The sequence below is a fragment of the Pan troglodytes genome, chromosome 8 (genome assembly GCF_028858775.2).
Source record: "Pan troglodytes isolate AG18354 chromosome 8, NHGRI_mPanTro3-v2.0_pri, whole genome shotgun sequence".
NCBI classification, from domain to species: domain Eukaryota; kingdom Metazoa; phylum Chordata; class Mammalia; order Primates; family Hominidae; genus Pan; species Pan troglodytes.
The window spans coordinates 106,820,429-106,840,823 of record NC_072406.2 but is presented as its reverse complement, the minus strand read 5'-3'; the positions used below and the strand labels follow the sequence as shown (position 1 = coordinate 106,840,823).

The window sequence follows — 20,395 nt, the reverse complement described above, 5'->3', positions numbered from 1 at the left end:
TGGAGAATTGCTTGAACCTGGGAAGCGGAGATTGCAGTGAGCCAACATTGTGCCATTGCACTCCAGTCTGGGTGACAAGAGCAGAACTCCATCTGAAAAAAAAAAAAAATCTATTATCTGATCAATGTTCCTTTGTAGGTGACCTTTCTCTGAAAGATTTCTAAGATTGTCTTTGATGCTCTTATTTGCTCTATAATGCATACAGGTACAGGGAATTTCTTGTTTTCTGTTTAACAGTTAACAAATGAGGTCTTTTTTTTTTTTTTTTAAGTAAGAAACAAGGTATCGCTCTGTTGCTAGACTGGAGTGCAGTGACGCGATCTCGGCCACATGATCCACTAGCCTCAGCCTCCCAAAGTGCTGGGATTACAGGCGCCAGCGCGCCCGGCCTCATTTATTTCTTTAATTCTAGGAAACAGTATTTTTTTTAATCCAGTGTATTCGCTTGGTTTTTCTAGCTTTATTACTGCTTTGTTTCCAACATGCTGTTATATAGTGGTGACAAAACAAACAAGATGCTCAATCTCATGGAAATTATGAGGCAGACAGATTAGCAACAGTGGGATATTTTGTAGGGGAGAGGGAGATCATACATTCTAGGTGAAATGTGAGCTAAGACCAAATTAGCAAGCAGCTATCATGCACGTATCTGAGTGAGGAACACAGCTAAACGTCAATTCCAAACAATAACGAATTGATCAATGATGAATTTAATCTCAGAGTTGCTGGATGCCTCTCTTCAGTTCTGCTCAGACCTCAATTTTCCAATCTTGTCCCCCAAGAAAAAGATTAAACCTGTCTTGTGCTGAGTAGTGTAATATTCCAGTATGGCTTCTCTTGCGCCCTAGTGCTAGTACGAAGAGAAATCAATGAAAAATGTAGAAACAAGTCTGAGTACAATAGGAACAGGAAAAAGCAAAGCTTCTTGCCACCCCATGCTCCCAAATGTGCCTGTGTCTGATTCTCAGCACTAACTACTCATGTGAGACATCTCAACTTGATAAAACATTAAAATGGATTTTTGTCTCATACCATTCAAATACCCAGACAGAATAATTTTAGTGTTCAGTGGCACTTCCAAATCCTAACTCAAGTACAGTAATAAATGGTAGAGACTTAAGAGAGGCAAGATATACATGTAACTGATCTGGTCTCACGAGGGATTCTCTTACGATGTATTTCATCTACAGTAAGAGAAATCATCTTATTAACATTCCCCACACTTCATTACTTAACACACCTATCATAGTTTTTGCTATGCAGAATTAATCCATGGTAATACGGACTATGAAAGTCAATCACCCTGAGATGGGGTTATTAACTAAAAGGGCAAAGAGAAGCTTATGAAATGCTAACGTGGATGGTAAAGTGGTGGATATATACTGGGCGCAGTGGCTCATGCCTGTAATCCCAGCACTTTGGGAGGCCAAGGTGGGTGGATCACCTGAGGTCAGGAGTTCGAGACTAGCCTGACCAACATGGAGAAACCTCATCTCTACTAAAAATACAAAACTCGCCGGGCGTGGTGGCACATGCCTGTAATGCCACCTACTCGGAAGATGGAGGCAGGAGAATCGCTTGAACCTGGGAGGTGGAAGTTGCAGTGAGCCAAGATCGCACCATTGCACTCCAGCCTGGGCAACAAGAGTGAAACTCCATCTCAAAAAAAAAAAAAAAAAAAAAAGAGGTGGATACAGACAAAAAGTGTAAATCAAGCTAGCGCTTGCAAGATGTTTATATTGTACTGAAAGAAAATTGTGGGCTGGGTGCGGTAGCTTATGCTATTGGGAGGCCAAGACAGGAAGATTGCTTGAGGCCAGAAGTTGGAGCCGCCTGGGCAACAGTTTGCAAACAAGGCTTTAAAAAATTTTTAAAAAACACCTCAATTCTACAAAAAAATTTAAAAATTAGCCAGGAGTACTGGCACACGTTTGCAGTCCCAGCTGCTCAGAAGGCTCAGTGGGAGGATCCCTCAAGCCCAGGAGTTGGAGGCTGCAGTGAATTATAATCACGCTACTGCCTGGATGACATAGTGAAGAAAAAGAAAAAAAAAAACTAAAAAACTGCCATATCTGTGTTATGACTATACTGTTTTACAAATAACATTTCTTTTTAAAGTGAAAAAAGAAATGAAAGAGACCTTTCTTTGACCACTTTAATTGTAGAGTTGTGGTAGACAGTATTTAGCATGACAACCACTCATATATTATTTTTAAAATGTCCTAAAATACCTTAGAGAAGAGCAACAGTTCACATGCTACTCTTTTAGGGTGCTGTAAGAAAGACAGTGAAGGATATAGAAGAATTTAAAGTGCTAAGACTCAGGAAGACATAAAAGATACAGTGACATGCTTGCAGGGCCAATCTATAGATTAATTAGGCTAAAGGATATGTAAGATTTCTAAAAAGGACAATAGGAAAAATTATTAACAAGTTCATACTGTCTTTAGACCTCATTTATCCTCAAACTGGAAACTGTGGAATAAGTTTTAAGAATACATTTCAACCAAATGTAAATAAATTTATAAACATATTCTAGACTAATTTAAATAGAAATTCAGAACGAAATAATTCTTTGAAATAAAGACTACGGAACTTAAAACTATCAGAAGCACTTAATGTTCTTAATGTAAAAATTAGGGCTTTGTAGGCTTCTTATAAAATCTTACCTCAGGCCATGCACAGTGGCTCACGCTTGTAATCCCAGCACTTTGGGAGGCCGAGGTGGGCAGATCACCTGAGATCAGGAGTTCGGGACCAGTCAGGCCAAGATGGTGAAACCCTGTCTCTACTAAAAATACAAAAATCAGTCGGGTGTGGTGGCATGCACCTGTAATCCCAACTACCCAGGAGGCTGATGCAGGAGAATCGCCGGACCCCGCTCGGAGGCAGAGGTTGCAGTGAGCCGAGATCACGCCACTACACTCTAGCCTAGGCGACAGAGCAAGACTCCGTCTCAAAAAAACAAGACAAAAAAAAAACTTATCTAAAGTTGCTAAGACTAAAAAAATCATATACCATTGCTAAGACACTGATGAAAGATTTCATCACACGTTTGCTTGGAAATGTTCAAGTACCACCTTTACCATACCTCTTAACACCTTCAAAATATGGAATAGTGACGCACTAAAGAAATAAAGCTAAAAAGTATTTTTTATACTTTGATCAGGTTCTCAAAGACAAGGCCTAGTTTAAGAATAATTTTTCATGTAAGACAAGACAGGGAGTATTTGTTTCTACATCATGAAATGAGTCCATCTATTCCCCTCTGTCCCTTACTAAAATCTGGAAACTAAATGACTGTAAAAAATGAAACAGGTGTTAAACACCCCCAGACAATAAAATAGAAGCAATGGCAAAGCAAGATTTTGGGAACTGAAAAATAAATGGATCAGTGTTAACTGACTCAATAGACAACAGAAATGAAAGTATCAGTGTTAGATAGAGGTTTTCACTAAAAAACCCAGAAGTGGTTGAAAGAAGAGTCAAACACCATGGCCCCATACCTCCCTGTAAAGTAATTACCACTCCCCCTCACAATGTAAGAAATGTCACGACTAACTCACTGAAAAGGGTGAATCAGTCTGGAATAGGGGAATCCACATATAGACAGGGTAGAGTATTTTACTGAAAACTGAGGAAGTCTACATTTTGAACAGTAAAATCTCTAATACACTGTCCCTCCTCCTCACCCCAAAAGAAAACTGGCCAAGTACATATACTCACACAGGACAAGTGATTAGAGAATTTCTCTCAGATATATATGTACATATTCTCTCTCATATACATATACTGACAATTGGGTGACCCTCAAATAAATGGTCTAGTGAAATCACACTGGAGTAAAATCCACCTGTTGAGAACCCTCATGCATGGAGCTTAGAGAGATTTCTTCTAGCTCTTAAATTTGAGGAACAGTAAATGATCCCAAGGCATTTGAAGAAGCATCAAAATAAAAGACAGACTAAACTTTAAAAAGGGAAGAATCATTTAATGAAACAAGACTATGCAGATGGGGGAAAGAAATTTTGTTACGAGTTCTAGGCAGAAGTGCTAGTGGTGGTGGCTCATACATATAATACCAATGCTTTGGGAAGCAAACATAGGAGGACCCTCTGAGGACAGGAATTCAAGACGAGCCTGGGCAACATAGCAAGACCCTGTCTCAAGAAATTTTTTTTTTATTTTAATTATCTGGGCATAGTGTCACATGCCTGTAGCCAAGATATTCTGAAAGCTGAGATGGGAAGATGGCTTGAGCCCAGAAATTCAAGAATGTAGTGAGCTATAGTTGCACCACTGCTCTCCAACCTGGACAACAGCAAGACCATGTCTCATTCAAAAAAAAAAGTTCTAGGCAGAGAAGGGACCACACATTCAAAAGACAAAACCCTCCAAGAAATCATTCTAAAAAATCCCCATGAATTAAAAGACAGATTTTCAGACTGAGCTGATTCAAGAGTAAAACAAAACAAAAATAAGATACACAACATAAAGATGGGCATGGTGTCACATGAGTGTAGTCCACATTACTTGAGTGACATAGGGGGAAAGATAACTTGAAACCAGGAATTCACATCAAGTCTGTGCAACACAGCAGGAGTCTCTTTAAAAATGAAAAAAAAAGAAAAAAAAAAAAAAGACCCATACCAAGACACATCACTGTGTTATTAATTTAGAATACAAAAGACAAAGAAACACTGGAAGCTCACATTAACAAAAGGCTGGTTCCCCCCACCTTCAACAGACTGGAAATCAAAGCAGCATTCGGGCCAGGTGCAGGAGCTCACACCTGTAATCCCAGCCCTTTGGGAGGCCAAGCCGGGGGGAATTGCTGGAGCCCAGGAGTTCAGGACCAGCCTGGGCAACATGGTGAGACCCTGTCTCCACAAAAAATTAAAAATTTAGCAGGGCATTTGGTGCATGGCTGTGGTCCAAACTAAATTGGTGGCTGAGGCAGGAGGATCACTTGAGCCCGGGAGGTCAAGGCTGCAGTGAGCTGTATTCATGCCTGGGTGACAGAATGAGACCCTGTCTCAAAAAAAAAAAAAAAAAAAAAAGGAACCATTAATTTTCTCTCCCACAACACTGGAAGTTCTGAGACAACACAACAACTTTCGAAATTCTGAGAAGATAATAATTCCTACTCTAAAATCCCAAACCAGAACTATCCATCAAATGTAAGAATCCAACAAAAATACAGCCAGATATGCGAGTTCTCAAAAAATTCATTTCCCTTGAATTCTTTTCTTGGGAAAACACAAGACAACATAATCCATCAAAGTGAGCGAGTAAACCAAGGAGGAAAAAAAGTTAGATCCAGCCAGGCGCAGTGGCTCACACCTGTAGTACCAACACTTTGGGAGGCCGAGGAGGGTGGATCACCTGAGGTCAGGAGTTCGAGACCAGCCTGGCCAACACGGTGAAACCCTGTCCCTACTAAAAATACAAAAATTAGCTGGGCATGGTGGTGGGCGCTTGTAATTCTAGCTACTCAGGAGGCTGAGCAGGAGAATAGTTTGAACCTGGGAGGCAGAGGTTGCAGTGAGCCGAGATCAAGCCATTGCACTCCAGCCTGGGCAACAAGAGTGAAACTCTGTCTTAAAGAAAAAAAAAAAGGGGGGGGGGGGAGACACAAGACACAGTAAACAGTAATTCCAAAACATTAAACAGCCAACAGGAATACCCAGGAGTATGGTAAAGGAAGGTTCCAGATGGAATCAGTTCTACAGTCCAAACTAGAAGAATGTAGAAGAATGTTCCAGGGAGTAGAGGTGATGGGATATATTTGGAGGGGGAGGTTTATTACTGAATCATGAGATCTGTTTTAATATACTGAGGGGCTTATACTTCCAGAGTGATTAGATATAAATTACTGGTAGGTAAAAAACAGTTAAGTATTAACTTCAGGGAGAAAAAAAAAGCTGCACAAGAATGAAAATAAAATCACAGCATATTCCATGGCTTATCTAAAGCTTTAATAATACTTACACAGCCATAATAAAAGTAATTATTGAGCCAATCAAAAGTTATATAACTACACTAAAAAGATGTAAGGGATCATTATTTCATGTTGAAGTGGTGAGAGGTGGTAGGAATGCAGGCTTTTCAAGAAGGTATTTCTAAGAATTTTTAAGCATTTGCTCTTAAATATGAGGAACAGTAAATGATCCCAAGGCATCTGAAGAAACATCAAAATAAAACACTAAACTAAGGGAAAAATCAAATGAAACAGACTATGTGGGGGGTGGCGGGGGGTGGGGGCAGAGACATGACGACTTTTATAGAAAGTAGGCTGGGCGCATTGGCTCAGGCCTGTAATCCCAGCACTTAGTCCGAGGCAGATGATCAGTTGAGGTGAGGAGTTCGAGACCAGCCTGGCCAACATGGTGAAACCACGTTTCTACTAAAAATAAGAAAATTAGCCAGGCGTGGTGGCGCACACTTCTAGTCCCAGCTACTCGGGAGGCCAAGGAATGAGAATCACTTAAACCCGGGGGGCAGATGTTGCAGTGAGCCAAGATCACACCACTGTACTTCAGCCCAGGTGACGAAGTGAAACTGTTTATTAAAAAAAAAAAAAAAAAGCCAGATGTGGTGGCTCACGCCTGTAATCCCAGCACTTTGGGAGGCCAAGGCAGGCAGATCACAAGGTCAGGAGTTGGAGACCAGCCTTACCAACATGGTGAAACCCAGTCTCTACTAAAAATATAAAAATTAGCCAGGCATGGTGGCATGCGCCTGTAACCCCAGCTGCTCAGGAGGCTGAGGTAGGAGAATCGCTTGAACCTGGGACACAGAGATTGCAGTCAGCTGAGATTGCACTACTGCACTCCAGCCTGGGCGACAGCGCGAGACTCAAAAAAAGGAAAAAAAAAGAAAGAAAGAAAAAGTACAGGCAACAAGATTTCCTTTAGAATCAGACATGAAATATGAGGGAAGGAAGAGAAGAATGACTCTAGGATTTTTGGTTTAAATAACTGGAAGAATAAAGTTGTCATTTATTGAACTAAGGAAAATGCAAAAGAAGTAAATTTGGATTAAATAAGATGAAAAGTACAGATATAGTTATCAAGCACCTAGTAAACAGTCGGATATGTGAATCTGGAATTCAGGAGAAAGGTTCTGGCTGGAGATATAAATTTGAGTCACCAGCACAGTTCCCATTAAAGAAATGAAGACCATCAAGGGAATCCCAAACTAGGCTTAGGATATTCCAATGTTTAGAGGATAGAAAAGGAAACTGAGAAAAGAGTCAGAGAAATAGGAAGAAAAAGCAGGAAAATACGTTTCCTAGAAGCCAAATAAAGTAAATGTTTTAATGGAGAAGAGTCAACAACTGTATGAAATGCTGCTAATAGATCAAGTAAAATGAGGTCACTGACGTCACGAGACCTTAAAAATACCAGCTCCAATGGAAATGAATATCTGATTGGAATGGGTTCAGAAAAAACAGAACAAACTAAAAACAATGAATACAGGCAAGGAGTTTTGCTATAATAGAACTCTTTTTCAAGGAGCTTTGCTATAAAAGAAATGAGACATTGCAATTGGCTCAAGCTAGGACAAACAATATATCCACAGTATATAATAAAGGGCAGATGGGGACAGATGGGCACAGATGCTAGGTTTACAGATGCAACGGTGACAACTTTTAAAGATTCTTTTCTGACTGCGTCTATTTTCTCAGGGCAATAGGGAGCAAAGTGAGAGGGAGGAGATATGAGACGTGCAATGACAGAGTAAAACTATGAAACCAGTCATTTAGGACAATGTAACAGGAAAGACTGGGTCACTAAGGACAAGATCACGAGTTTCAAGCAAGCCTAGGTCAGCATGCTTATGCAATGGGTTAACATTTTGACTTAAAAAACAAATAAACCTGCTCTATAGTCTTTTATTTAACCAAATGTTCTATCTGAAGTTTTTCTTCACCACCAAAGAACTTATCCATGTAACCAAAACCCACCTGTACCTCAAAACGATTAAAATAAAAATTTAAAAGAAAAGACCTGTGCCAATAGGACACAGGGGAAAAAAATTAAGTTTTTCTTAAGTGACGGTTCCATTATCCTTAATAGATCATCTGATCTGCATTTGAATATACATGGCAACAGCAATATTTTTCCATGAAATAAACACTAACACAGAAACGTATGGCTTATGGAGTACGTCCCCTCTCCAAGGTACATTCAGGATTTCTCTTCCTCATTGTCTGATATCCTTTCACACAGGGTCTAAATTGTGCCCGTTTTGGCCTTTATGCTGTTCTATTACAGATTGTGCATTACTTACATATTCCTAAGGCCTATTCTCTTATATTTGGTTCTAGTTAACCCACTACTATAAATTTTCAGGGTCTGTCTTGTTTTGCATGATACACTACCATTTCCAATTTCTAGTCGTTTCTCAAGACCCTAAAGTTTCATTCAGAAACTTCTCTTGTGCTAACACAATGTCCACTTGAAATCTCTATATGACACACTCCTATAGTACTAGTGAATGAAACCAAGAAAACAAAGTAACCAAATCCTACCGACAGCCAAGTCTTTTGCTATTATTGCACCTAAGCTATTCCTGAAGAAATAATTTAATGAGATCATCTTATAAGGAACATTTATTTGGTAAACTATCTCATAGAAATAGACTCTAAAATCAAACAGTTTCTTAAACAACAGAGAGCATAATCCCAATCTCTCCCCATGAAAAGCCTACTTCATAACTGAAGTACCTAAAGCCCATGAACTGCATTACTAGAAGAAAGGAGGGAAAAAGACATTTACTAAACTTCCACAGGAAGACTGTATAAATCTGGAAGTGGTTAAGTACACATCAGCCTGTATCCAAGAATACTACTCAGTCTCAAAAATTAACTGAAAATCTAAACTTAATATGGATACTTCTTTGTTCTTGGTAAGGCTCAGAAAATTACCATCTATTTAAGTACGCATGGTACTAGTTACATGTCAACTGATATAATAAAAAAGGTGAAGTGGACAATCAGTATTTCAAACCCAATACAGGGAAATCACTAGACGTAAACAAGAACTTTTAAAAGCTATTCTTGAGCTCCACTTTAAAACAAACATTCAGGACTGGAATCTTCAGAATTTTCTAATATCTTGAATATCCCCATCTTCTCTTTAATTGGTCCTGAAGCATTCATTTGATCTAAGGGAAAAACATTAAAACAGGTACATTTTAGAAGTATAAGAAGAAGAAATCGTAAAAGAAACATCCAATATGATGTTATGAGAAGTGAGTCATCTGTCCAAAATTATAAAACTCACAGTAATACAGGGCACTCTCTTCCTTAATCACCAAGATTTAATAGCAGTGAAAGCAAAAAGGTACACTATTCTTAATACAACAACTAGAATCAGACTCTTGGGAGCATACAATCTAAAGCGTCAGTTTGCTAGTCAAAATCGCTTTTGCTGAATTTAAGGTAAGATAAACAAGTCAAAGAGCAATAAATAATATCAATTTGAATCATGTTGTCAGAAATGTTTTAAAAAGAGGCCCAATCACGGTTCGTTTAATAGCTGAAAACACACCACAAAAAGCTTACCTTGAGAAACATTTTGAATCAATGACAATATGTAGTCTCCTAAATTTTTATCAACATGACAGCTGTGAAATGAAATCTGATTTTCATTTGTATTACTGATTTCTAATCATCCTTGTCTGTTCATTAGACATTTCTTTCTCTCTTGGTAATAGCCTGCTCTTATATTATCCGTTTTCATTATCAACTTTTATTTACTTGCATATCCTAAACACTTCCTGTTATATGTTGCAAATATTATTTGTGGTTTGTCTCTTATCTCTTTATGGTGTCATCTGTCTTATAGTAGTCTTTCCTATTAATGTAATTAAAATCTATCAAACCTATCATATAATTTGTGATTTCTGTATTATAAAGAATTCTAATTCTAAAATCATAAATATATTTTCTTGTCTTTTTAGGTTAAAATTCTACCTTTAATATTTAGGTTTTGAACACATGGATTGTTAATTTATCTGAAGTTTGTAAGTGCAGTGTGAGGAGAGGAGAATCTAAGTTAATTTTTCCCCTATTAATTACTATTTCCCCAGATCATCTATTGATTAATAGGAATTTCCTATCAGTGGTTTGAAGTTCCATTTCACATTTATTAGCTTTTCGTGAAAGTTGTCTTTCTAGATTCACCATATTGTACTTCTAGCCAATATATCACACCATGTGCTATTTCTACCATCTTGATTATTATGACTTTTAAATTTTTAATAAGATTTTATACCTGGTATAGAATATCTTGTGCTTCAAAACTGTCTTGGTTCTGGCCCTTTATTACTCTCTCATATAAATTTTAACAACAGTCTGTTTTACAAAAAGTCATTCTGGGATTTTTTTTTTTTTTTTTTTTAAGAGACAGAGTCTCGCTCTGTCACCCAGGCTGGAGTGCAGTGGCACAATCTCCATTCACTGCAACCTCCACCTGCCAGGTTCTAGCAATTCTCCTGCCTCAGCCTTCTGAGTAGCTGGGATTATAGGCACATGCCTCCATGCCCCGCTAATTTTTTCTATTTTAGTAGAGACAGGGTTTCACCGTGTTGCCCAGGCTGGTCTCTAACTCCTGAGCTCAGGCAATCCACCTGCCTCAGCCTCCCAAAGTGATAGGATTATAGGCATGAGCCACCACACCCAGCCATCATTCTGGGATTTTAATTAGAAGAAAAATTCAAGAATATAAGTTAGTTTTGGGGAACACTGACTTACACTTTGTAGTAACCATTCATATCCACAAATACAGCTAAATCTGCATGTTTACTCAGTCTTTCTATTAACGTCCTTCAATGTTTCATAATTCTGTCCTTATATAAACATGTTAAAAATTGTTAAACTTTAATTGTAGCCATGTTAATTTTGTAGCTGTTGTAAAAACCTTCATTATTAAACAATTATTGCTGTTACACATATTATTAATAAGCAATCTTCTTAAATTCTATTTTAAAAGATTCTGGATTCCCTTGGACTTCCTATGAAGATAATCAAACCAGACCACTTGCAAATAAAAGCAGTTTCGATAATGCCAGCACTTTAGGAGGACGAGGCAGACAGATCACTTGAGCCCAGGAGTGTGAGACCAGCTTGAGCAATATGGCAAACCCCTGTCTCTACAAAATACACAAAACAAAATTAGCAGGACATAGTAATCACACCTGCAGTCCCAGCAACTTGGGAGGCTGAGGTGTGGGGATTGATTGAGCCCAGCAGGTTAAAGCTGCAGTGAGCCATGATCACACCACTGAACTCCAGCCTCGGTGACAGAACGAGACTTTGTCTCAAATAAAAAAAAATTATGAAGATGATTATGATATTATGGCAAGTTGGTTTTTGGTATCTAATTAGGTGATCATCTAGTTCTCCATTATTTAATTGATATGAATTATATTATCAGATGTTAAACAGTCCTTACATGCCTCACATAATGTTGTTTTTTAATATAGTTAAGATTTGACCATGATGCTGTATTTCTCATATTTCTCCCTAAACTATTTCAAAGTCAAAATTCAAATAAACATGCAAATAATCCAGAATATCTAAAACAATTTTGAAAAAGAACAAAACTAGAGAAAGTACACTTCCCATAAAGCTACCTTAATTAAATCAGTGCGATACTGGCATAGGAATACCACAGAGATCAATGGGACAGAATTGAGAATACAGAAATAAATCCTTATATTTATGATCAAATGATTTGCATCAAGGATGACAAGGCCATCCAATAGAAAAAGGATCATCTTTTTAACAAATGAATATTGACATGCAAAAAGATGAAAACTCATTGAAAATAGATCATAGATCTAAATGTAAGAGCAAAAACTATAAAACTATTAAAAGAAAATATCAACACCTTGAAATAGGCAAAGAGTAGTTACAGATGACACAAAAATCATGAGTGACAGAAAAAAATTTGTTAAAATTGGAATTCATTAAAATTTAAAACTTTTGCTCTTCAGAAGATACTAAGTAAGTAAGTGAAGAGACAGGCCAGAGTAGAAGAAAATGTTTGGAAAATATATCTGATTAAAAAAAAAAAAAACTTCCAACCACATATATTTTATTTTGATTCAATAAGACACAGAATTGAATTTTAAAATGAACAACATATTTGAAAATAAGATATCATGACACTGTAGCCAGTGCCACGCAGGTAAATGTTTAACAATTGGGTCTCAAAAAAAACAAAAACTGAGGCACAATGGCTCATGCCTATAATCCCAGCTTACTCCAAAGGCTGAGGCTGGAGGATCCCTTGAGCCCAGGACTTTTAGGCTGCAATGAGCTATAGTCGCACTCCTGCATTCTAGCCAGGAATACAAAGCAAGACCCTTTCTTGTTAAAAACAAAGACTGGGGTTTCTAGTTTCTGCCTGTATCCGTGATATGAATGTTACTGCCATCACCAATTTCAAAAGACCAAAATGTCACGGAATACAGTTGGGAAAAAAAGATTATACAGTATCTCCACCATACAGATGCAACAGACAAATAATCAATAGCCTAGACGACAGTAATATGTTGTAAAATAATTAGGAAATTATGAAGTACAAAATATTATTTTTGTTTTCAAAATAATTCATGGTCATCAACTGTAGGCATCAGATCATAAGGTGGTATTCTAAAAACTGATAAAAAAAAAAAAAAAAAGAAGCAATATATCCTGGCTCTCTTCTATCTCAGGGAAACTGTAAGGGAAAGTTCTTAAATAACCCAGCTAATGAAAGAATGACAGAACAAGAAAAATCACCATTTTGCAATGATTAAGTTAATAATGGTTCTCATCAGCCACTTTCAAGGGATACTAAAAATCACCACGTTAGGCTTGGTGCAGTGGCTCATGCCTGTAATCCCAGTGCTTTGGGAGGCTGGGGTGGGCAGATCACCTGAGATCAGGAGTTCAAGACTAGCCTGGCCAACATGGCGAAACCCTGTCTCTACTAAAGATACAAAAATTAGCCAGGTGTGGTGGCAGGCGACTGTAATACTAGCTACTAGGGAGGCTGAGGCAGGAGAATCCCTTGAACCCAGGAGGCTGAGGTTGCAGTGAGCTGAGATCGTGTCAGCGCACTCCAGCCTGGGCGACAGAGCAAGACTCTGTCTCCAAAAAAATAAAATAAAATAAAATAAATCATCGTGTTAAGTAAAGGATGAAGGCTGACAAGACACTTTATAATATTATCTTGATTAATCTTAGCTCACTGGAAATAAGAAATCCAGATACGATTTGCCTCCTGGTATGACGAAAAATATGAGAACAAAGCACTGGTATTCTTAACTAAGACAGGAACTTGAATATATTCATTTACAAGTGTTATTTACCAGTTTACAGAAAATATCTGAATTATGGAAGAAGTTAAAGATAATGACATTTATGGGCAAAATGTCATGTCTGAGATTTGATTTTAATACTCTAAGAAGAAAAATGACAATAAAACAAGATTGGATACATGTGGCTGAATGAATTGCACAAGCGGTTCATTACATTATGCTAATTAAGTGTATGTTTCGAAGCTTCCATTAAAAAAAAGCATAATACTTACCAATAAGATCACTTCGATCTAACAACAACTCTAGATCTTTATCACTAATGACCTTCTCTCTTGATCCTTTTATTTCCCTATAGAAAACAAAATATTCAAGTCTATGTGAATAATTCAAAGCTACAAATTAAATCTTTCTAAAATTAAAAACTCACCTTTCATAATCTCTAGATTTTAATAATTCCATTAATTCCTTAGGATCTAAGAAATTCTTAGACAGATTTAATCCAGACTGACCACCTTTGAAATGATCTAAAAAAAATGAGAAATTAAGAACATTGAAATTCCTTTTAAAACTACAATACAACATATTACAAACCAATCACAATGGCTTGCATTAAGAAGGACGGCAAAAAAAAGTGTTGATAAAAAATAAAAGCAAATGAAGCTCTCAGGCTTCGCTGGTAGGACTGGAAAATGATATGTCCACTTTGGAAAAGGCTGGTAGTTTCCAGTAGTTAAACACGCACCCTCTCTAAGATCAAGGACCAAAAAATGCATTATGTCCACAAAGACTTGTACAGGACCAACTTATTCATAATAACCAGAATCTAGAAATAATTTAAATGTCGACCAACAGGAGAATGGAAAAAACAAACTATTCACCAATTAAAAGAAAAAAATTCTGCTAAAAACAACACAGATGACTCTGTGTTGAAAAAATATATTCAACAAAATAGCTAAACAAAAAAAAGACTCATCAGTGTGACAAAAATCAGAATTCTGGATGCTTCCTAGTGATGGTAAGGGGAGCATAGGAATTACTGGAAAGGGTGAACAAAGAAAATTTCTTGGATGATGAAAATGCTACCTTGATCTCGATGATAGTTACATAGGAGTACATAAATCTGGTCAAACTTCATTAACCTGTACATTTAAGATCTGTGCATTTTGCTGTATGTATGTAATAACTCAACTGAAAAATGTCAGCATTTAAAAAAATCCCTTCAAAATTTTCTACAAAATTAATCTACTAAAAAATCGAAAATAGGGCTGAGCACAGTGGCTCACACCTATAAGCCCAACACTTGAAGAGGCTAAGGCAGGAGGATCACTTGAGTCCAGGTGTTCGAGAACAACCTGAGTAAAAAAGTTAAACGGTCTCTTAAAAAAAAAAATTATGCTTTTTCCCCAATGCAAGTTCCAATTACAATCTAAATGTTTCACCAAATTAATTTTGACTAAACCTTAATACACTCTTACCTCAAAACCCAGAGAAAGTATTTACAAGTGGAAAAGGAGTATAAAATAAATTATTAGTGATTTCCAACATTACTTTTCACATTAACATTATCATGTTCCCATTTCTCTAGGGCTTGATGATTTACATAAATGATTTTCAACATTTCTTCAGGTAGCTATCAAGCCATTTATTCAAAGAAAATTTTATGGTGAATGGATAGAAGTATAACTTCTCTAAGGAATCTCAGGAACAAAACTTTTTCACCTATGTCAGTTCCCCACCTCCTCAGAATTTTTTCTAGATTAAAAAGCATTGTTGAGACCCATCTGGTTATGATAAGGAAATGAAAAAGGAAAAAAAAGTGTCCAAAACTATAAAAAGGGGATTGTGCAGTGAAATATTCTGTGAAACAGTGGGTTCAATAAATAAATAGATTTTTTATAACACTTAAATACACTTAATATTTTAATACATGGAACTTGCAAAATATTTATCTTAAAACTTTTAGCAAGCCAGTCTCTTATCAGGAACATGTAGTTATCCTTGACCCCTTTTCTCTGCCCATCTGCTCTTCATCTACATATCTACATACTCGCTAACATTCTTTCTTTTATGTCTATGGTGACCAACTTAGTTTAGGCTCCCAAATTCCCCACTGCTTATTTAAATCCTGTCATATCAGGCTGTTAATATTTTTTTTTTTTTGAGACAGAGTCTTGTTCTGTTACCCAGGCTAGAGTGCAGTGGCACGATCTCGGCTCACTGCAACCTCCTCCTCCCGGGTTCAAGTGATTCTCCTGCCTCAGCTTCCTGAGTAGCTGGGATTACAGGCGCCCGCCACCGCGCCCAGCTAATTTTTGTATTGTTAGTAGAGACGGGGTTTCACCATCTTGGCCAGCCTGGTCTTGAACTCCTGACCTCGTGACCTCCTGACCTCGTGATCCACTCACCCTGGCATCCCAAAGTACTAGGATTACAGGTGTGAGACACAGAACTCGGCCCAGGCTGTAATATTTTATAAAGAAAATAAAAACAAAATCCACAACACACAATGCACAATTTAAACAATAAAGCACTACATAAGTGTTATTTACTTTTATGGATGATCAACTTCTCCAGTTTCCTTTTAGCAGCTGCTCTTTCCACAATTTTCTGATCGATAGTATTTGCTGTAACAAGGCGATAAACAACAACTGGCTTTGTCTGACCAATTCTATGACATCTATCCTGGGCCTGAAGATCCGACTGGGGGTTCTTAAAGTTAAAAAGAAAAATAATATTTAACGGTATTAGGTTAAAATTAACATAAACTCATGTGGATAAAGTCAACATGAATGATCTAGCCAGGAACTTTTAAATAGTGGTGTCTTAATTTAAACTTCCAGAGTGGCTTCATAGACAAAATTATCATTCCACAGATCCTTGACAATATTAACAAAAAAGTTTAAATACCCTAAAGAAAACATTTCAGGATGGGCACGATGACTCACTCCTATAATCTCAGCATTTTGGGAGGCCAAGGCAGGAGGATCATATGAGGATAAAAGCTCAAGACCAGCTTGGGCAAACAGTGAGACGTGGTCTCACTAATTTTTACATTTTTTGTGGGCATGGTAGCACACCCATAGACCCAGCTACTTGAGAGGATGAGGTGTGAGGATCACTTGAATCCAAAAGGTCAAGGCTATTGAGCCGTGATGGTGCCACTGCACTCAAGCCTGGGTGATAGTGAGACCCTGTCACTAAAAACAAAAGTAAAAAAAAAATTTTCAATTTTTACTTGCAAAAAACTTTATGAAGAAATAACTCTTAGCTGAAAATGGGTATCTTTTCAAAATAGATAAGTAAATTTGTAACATGTACCATTAAAAATTAAAAATTCAGAAGGGCTGGGCGCGGTGGCTCATGCTGGTAATCCCAGCACTTAATCCCAGCCTGGGCAACAAGAGCAAAACTCCTTCTCAAAAAAAAAAAAAAAAAAAAAAAAAATTCAGAATGGAGGCTGGGTGTGGTGGCTCAAGCCTGTAATGCCAGCACTTTGGGAGGCCGAGGTGGGCGGATCACCTGAGGTCAGGATTCAAGACAGCCTGGCCAACATGGCAAAACCCCGTCTCTACTAAAAACACAAAAATTAGCCATGCATCGTGGCGTATACCTATAGTCACAGCTACTCAGGGGGCTGAGGCAAGAGAATCACTTGAACCCAAGAGGTGAAGGTTGCAGTGAGCCGAGATCGTGCCACTGCACTCCAGCCTGGGCAACAGAGTGAGACTCCATTTCAAAAAAAAAAAAAAAAATTCAAAATAGAAATATAATCAGCATATTCCTTGCTATACTTCCAACTTACCCAATCACTATCATAAATGATAACTGTATCTGCTGCAGTCAGATTAATGCCCAGGCCACCAGCTCGTGTACTCACTAAGAAGATAAACACCTCTGGATCCGTGTTGAAGCTGTGCATCTAAAAGCAAAAAGGATGTAAATAGAACAGATTAAAATAAATTAACCAACAAGATTGAAGAAGAAAAATGTTTTCAATTACAACTATTAAAGACTTAAACAAAGGAGGCCAAACAAATCATTCAGATCTATAAAACAATTATGTTAACAAAACCTGTGCACCTATATTAAAGAGATCTTAATTTTGTTAAAAACCATGTATCACAACAATGTTTAAATAAGAAAAGCTAATATCAAAAAATGATGAAAAAATTGTAGTTGTTGTCTAAACACATGGGGTGGGTGCGGGGGAGAACTGACTAGAAGGGGGCACAGGAAACTTTCTGGGCTGATGGTAACATTCTATATCTTAATAGGGGTTAGGTATAAATTTACATATGCATTTGTCAGAAAGATTCAGCAAATGTATACATTATTTGCTTCAGTATGTGTAAATTTTACCCCAAAAGATAAAATATGCTGAAGTCATTACGGAAAAGGGTAGTATCATCTATATTTTATTTTTAAATGCACCAAAAAACCAGGATTAAATGCTGAATGGATACAGCAAGGCTGCTATTACAGGAAATGTGTTTTTAAAAAGGTATAGTCAAATGTTAGCAGCAGATTGTAGGCGGATTTACAGTTGCTTTTTTTTTTTTCAACTTTGCCATATAGTTGATATTTTCATAATAGAAAGTTGAGGACAGGGCAAAAAGGCAAAAAATTTCCTGCTATCCCAATATTCTTACAGTGATGGTTAAGTAGGATATTATTAATAAGATTGTGCCAGAAGATATATATATTTGTGAATCAAAAATTAAGACTTCTTAGTACTAAATCAAAATGTTTGTTTTTGATAAAACCACAGGGTTTCTGGTCATTTCTATCTTTTTATCAATTTGTGGGTCTATTTGGAATATTACTTCAGAAATCAAGATAGGAATTATAAAAGAATGTATAATGTTTGGTATGTATGACATAAGTAGTCTTACGTTTTTTTCTCTCTCTGAGTAAGACATGGACCCATCAAGCCTGCTGAAGTTGAAATCTCTGAGATGGCAGTAATCCATCAAAATGTCCAACATGCTTGTCATTTGTGAAAAAAGCAGCACCTGAAATTAAACATATCTTAATATTTCTAATGATTGATAAAAAAATAATTGAACAATCCAAAATTCCAATCAAAAGTACCACCTTGTGACCTCTTTTTTTTAGTTCTGGCAGCATTCGATCCAAAATCAAGAACTTCCCAGAATTTGTTACCAATTCTTCATCGATCTTAAGGAGGGGCAAAGGAAGAAAAAATAGAGAGAAAACTGTTATTCGCTTTGTTAAAACAAAAGCCATTTGGACTTTCCAACTTGGACGCTGCAGAATGGCTCCCGCAAAGAAGGGTGGCGAGAAGAAAAAGGGCCGTTCTGCCATCAACGAAGTGGTAACCCGAGAATACACCATCAACATTCACAAGCGCATCCATGGAGTGGGCTTCAAGAAGCGTGCACCTCGGGCACTCAAAGAGATTCGGAAATTTGCCATGAAGGAGATGGGAACTCCAGATGTGCGCATTGACACCAGGCTCAACAAAGCTGTCTGGGCCAAAGGAATAAGGAATGTGCCATACCGAATCCGTGTGCGGCTGTCCAGAAAACGTAATGAGGATGAAGATTCACCAAATAAGCTATATACTTTGGTTACCTATGTACCTGTTACCACTTTCAAAAATCTACAGACAGTCAATGTGGATGAGAACTAATTGCTGATCGTCAGATCAAATAAAGTTATAAAATTGCAAAAAAAAAAAAACAAAAGCCATTTGGAAAGTTCAATTTTCAAAGCCAAGTCACTTAAAAAACTTAAAAACTGACCTGTTATTCAATCTTTGTAAAATCAGAAGATAGATATTACTCAAAGACATATTCTAGAATGTAAAACCAGCAATTTCACAAAAACAAAGTACAAATATAACTTTGATCTAACCTCAACACTCCTCTCTCAAAGTCATTGTGAAAGAAAACAATTATGTCAAACTTAATGGGTACATACTCAGGCTTATTCTTTATAAATGAGTTATCTCCAACTAAATGTATATGTAAACTACTGCTAGAATTCTTACCAGAAATTAAGAGAAAATACAGGAGCTGATATGTAATCTAAATATTGTGGACAAAGACTTTTTCACCTTCTGGTGAAATTCCCTCATGAGAGAGCTACTTTCATTTGAGTGGGAAAGTTTTGTCTTCTTTCTTACTCTAATAAAGATGTAAAGCAGTGCCTCTCAAATGGGGACAATTTTGCCCTCCACCTATCCCCAGGGTATATTTGGCAGCGGCAGCAAACTTTTTAGTTGTCATAACTGAGGGAAGTGAATACTAGTGGCATCTAATGGGTAGAAGACAGGGATGCTGGTAAATGTCCTAAGTGCACAGAACATTACCTCCTAAGAAAGAATTATCTGGCCCAAAATGTCAATATTGCCAGGAGTGGAAAAGCCTATTGTAAACTACCTTGAAACAACTGTGATTGAGGGTTACTAAGAATTTATTTCTATTGATATTATGCTATCATTCTATCAACCACCCAAGAAAGCAACTTCATTTACTTAATTTGAAAACCTCCAAATCAAAATTGGTTTTATTCTATGGCTACCTGTTGATCTTTAAGCAATGAGCAACCAGGCTGATTTTGATAAGCCAAATATTAATGATAAAAGAAATAGTGAAAAGATGACCACTCTCTCTAAAATATAACAAGTAAACATGCAGAGTACAAATCAATTACTAAATTTAGAACTCTTAGCTGTTCACATAAAATATGTAAATAAAAATATAAGTGGCATAGAGGCCAAGCGTGGTGGCTCTTGCCTGTAATCCTAGCACTCTGGGAAGCTGAGGCAGGATTGCCTGAGAAACCAGGAAGTTTGAGACCAGTCTGAGAAACATAGCAAGACCCTGTCTCTATAAAAAATAAAAAAATTTAAAAAACTAGTTGCTCATAGAAAGTGACCATTTTTCTAACCCTGATAAGGTTCTCTAAAATTTCGGAAAGAAGACTGTCTCAGCTTACTGAAGGATTACAATCTTCATGATAAATAGCACCATACTTATTTTTAATAATTATAATCAAAAAAAGTAACACTTTCCGCCAATATAAAAGTAATAGAAATCAAAACAGTAAATTA

At 37.1% G+C, this 20,395-nt stretch overlaps 2 protein-coding genes across 6 annotated transcripts in view; one reads left to right on the top strand and one right to left on the bottom strand.

The window, feature by feature from the left end:
• Positions 1-8,599: 8,599 nt before the first annotated feature.
• The window catches only part of HELLS (helicase, lymphoid specific), a 57,681-nt gene continuing 45,885 nt past the window's right edge, over positions 8,600-20,395 (bottom strand). For all 5 annotated transcript variants that reach the window (XM_024346501.3, XM_024346500.3, XM_001150864.7 and 2 more), the window contains 7 exons: positions 18,412-18,495; positions 18,210-18,329; positions 17,120-17,236; positions 15,867-16,026; positions 13,745-13,841; positions 13,590-13,666; positions 8,600-9,171 (listed from right to left, as the gene is read on the bottom strand). In XM_024346501.3, the coding sequence (XP_024202269.3) occupies positions 9,077-9,171; positions 13,590-13,666; positions 13,745-13,841; positions 15,867-16,026; positions 17,120-17,236; positions 18,210-18,329; positions 18,412-18,495 (750 nt within the window). In that variant the 3' untranslated portion in view covers positions 8,600-9,076. The remainder of the gene's footprint in view (positions 9,172-13,589; positions 13,667-13,744; positions 13,842-15,866; positions 16,027-17,119; positions 17,237-18,209; positions 18,330-18,411; positions 18,496-20,395) is intronic.
• Positions 18,575-19,006, top strand: LOC107966802 (large ribosomal subunit protein eL31). The gene has a single exon (XM_024346502.3). It carries the CDS (start codon positions 18,593-18,595, stop codon positions 18,968-18,970), a length of 378 nt encoding a protein of 125 aa, XP_024202270.3. The 5' UTR covers positions 18,575-18,592; the 3' UTR covers positions 18,971-19,006.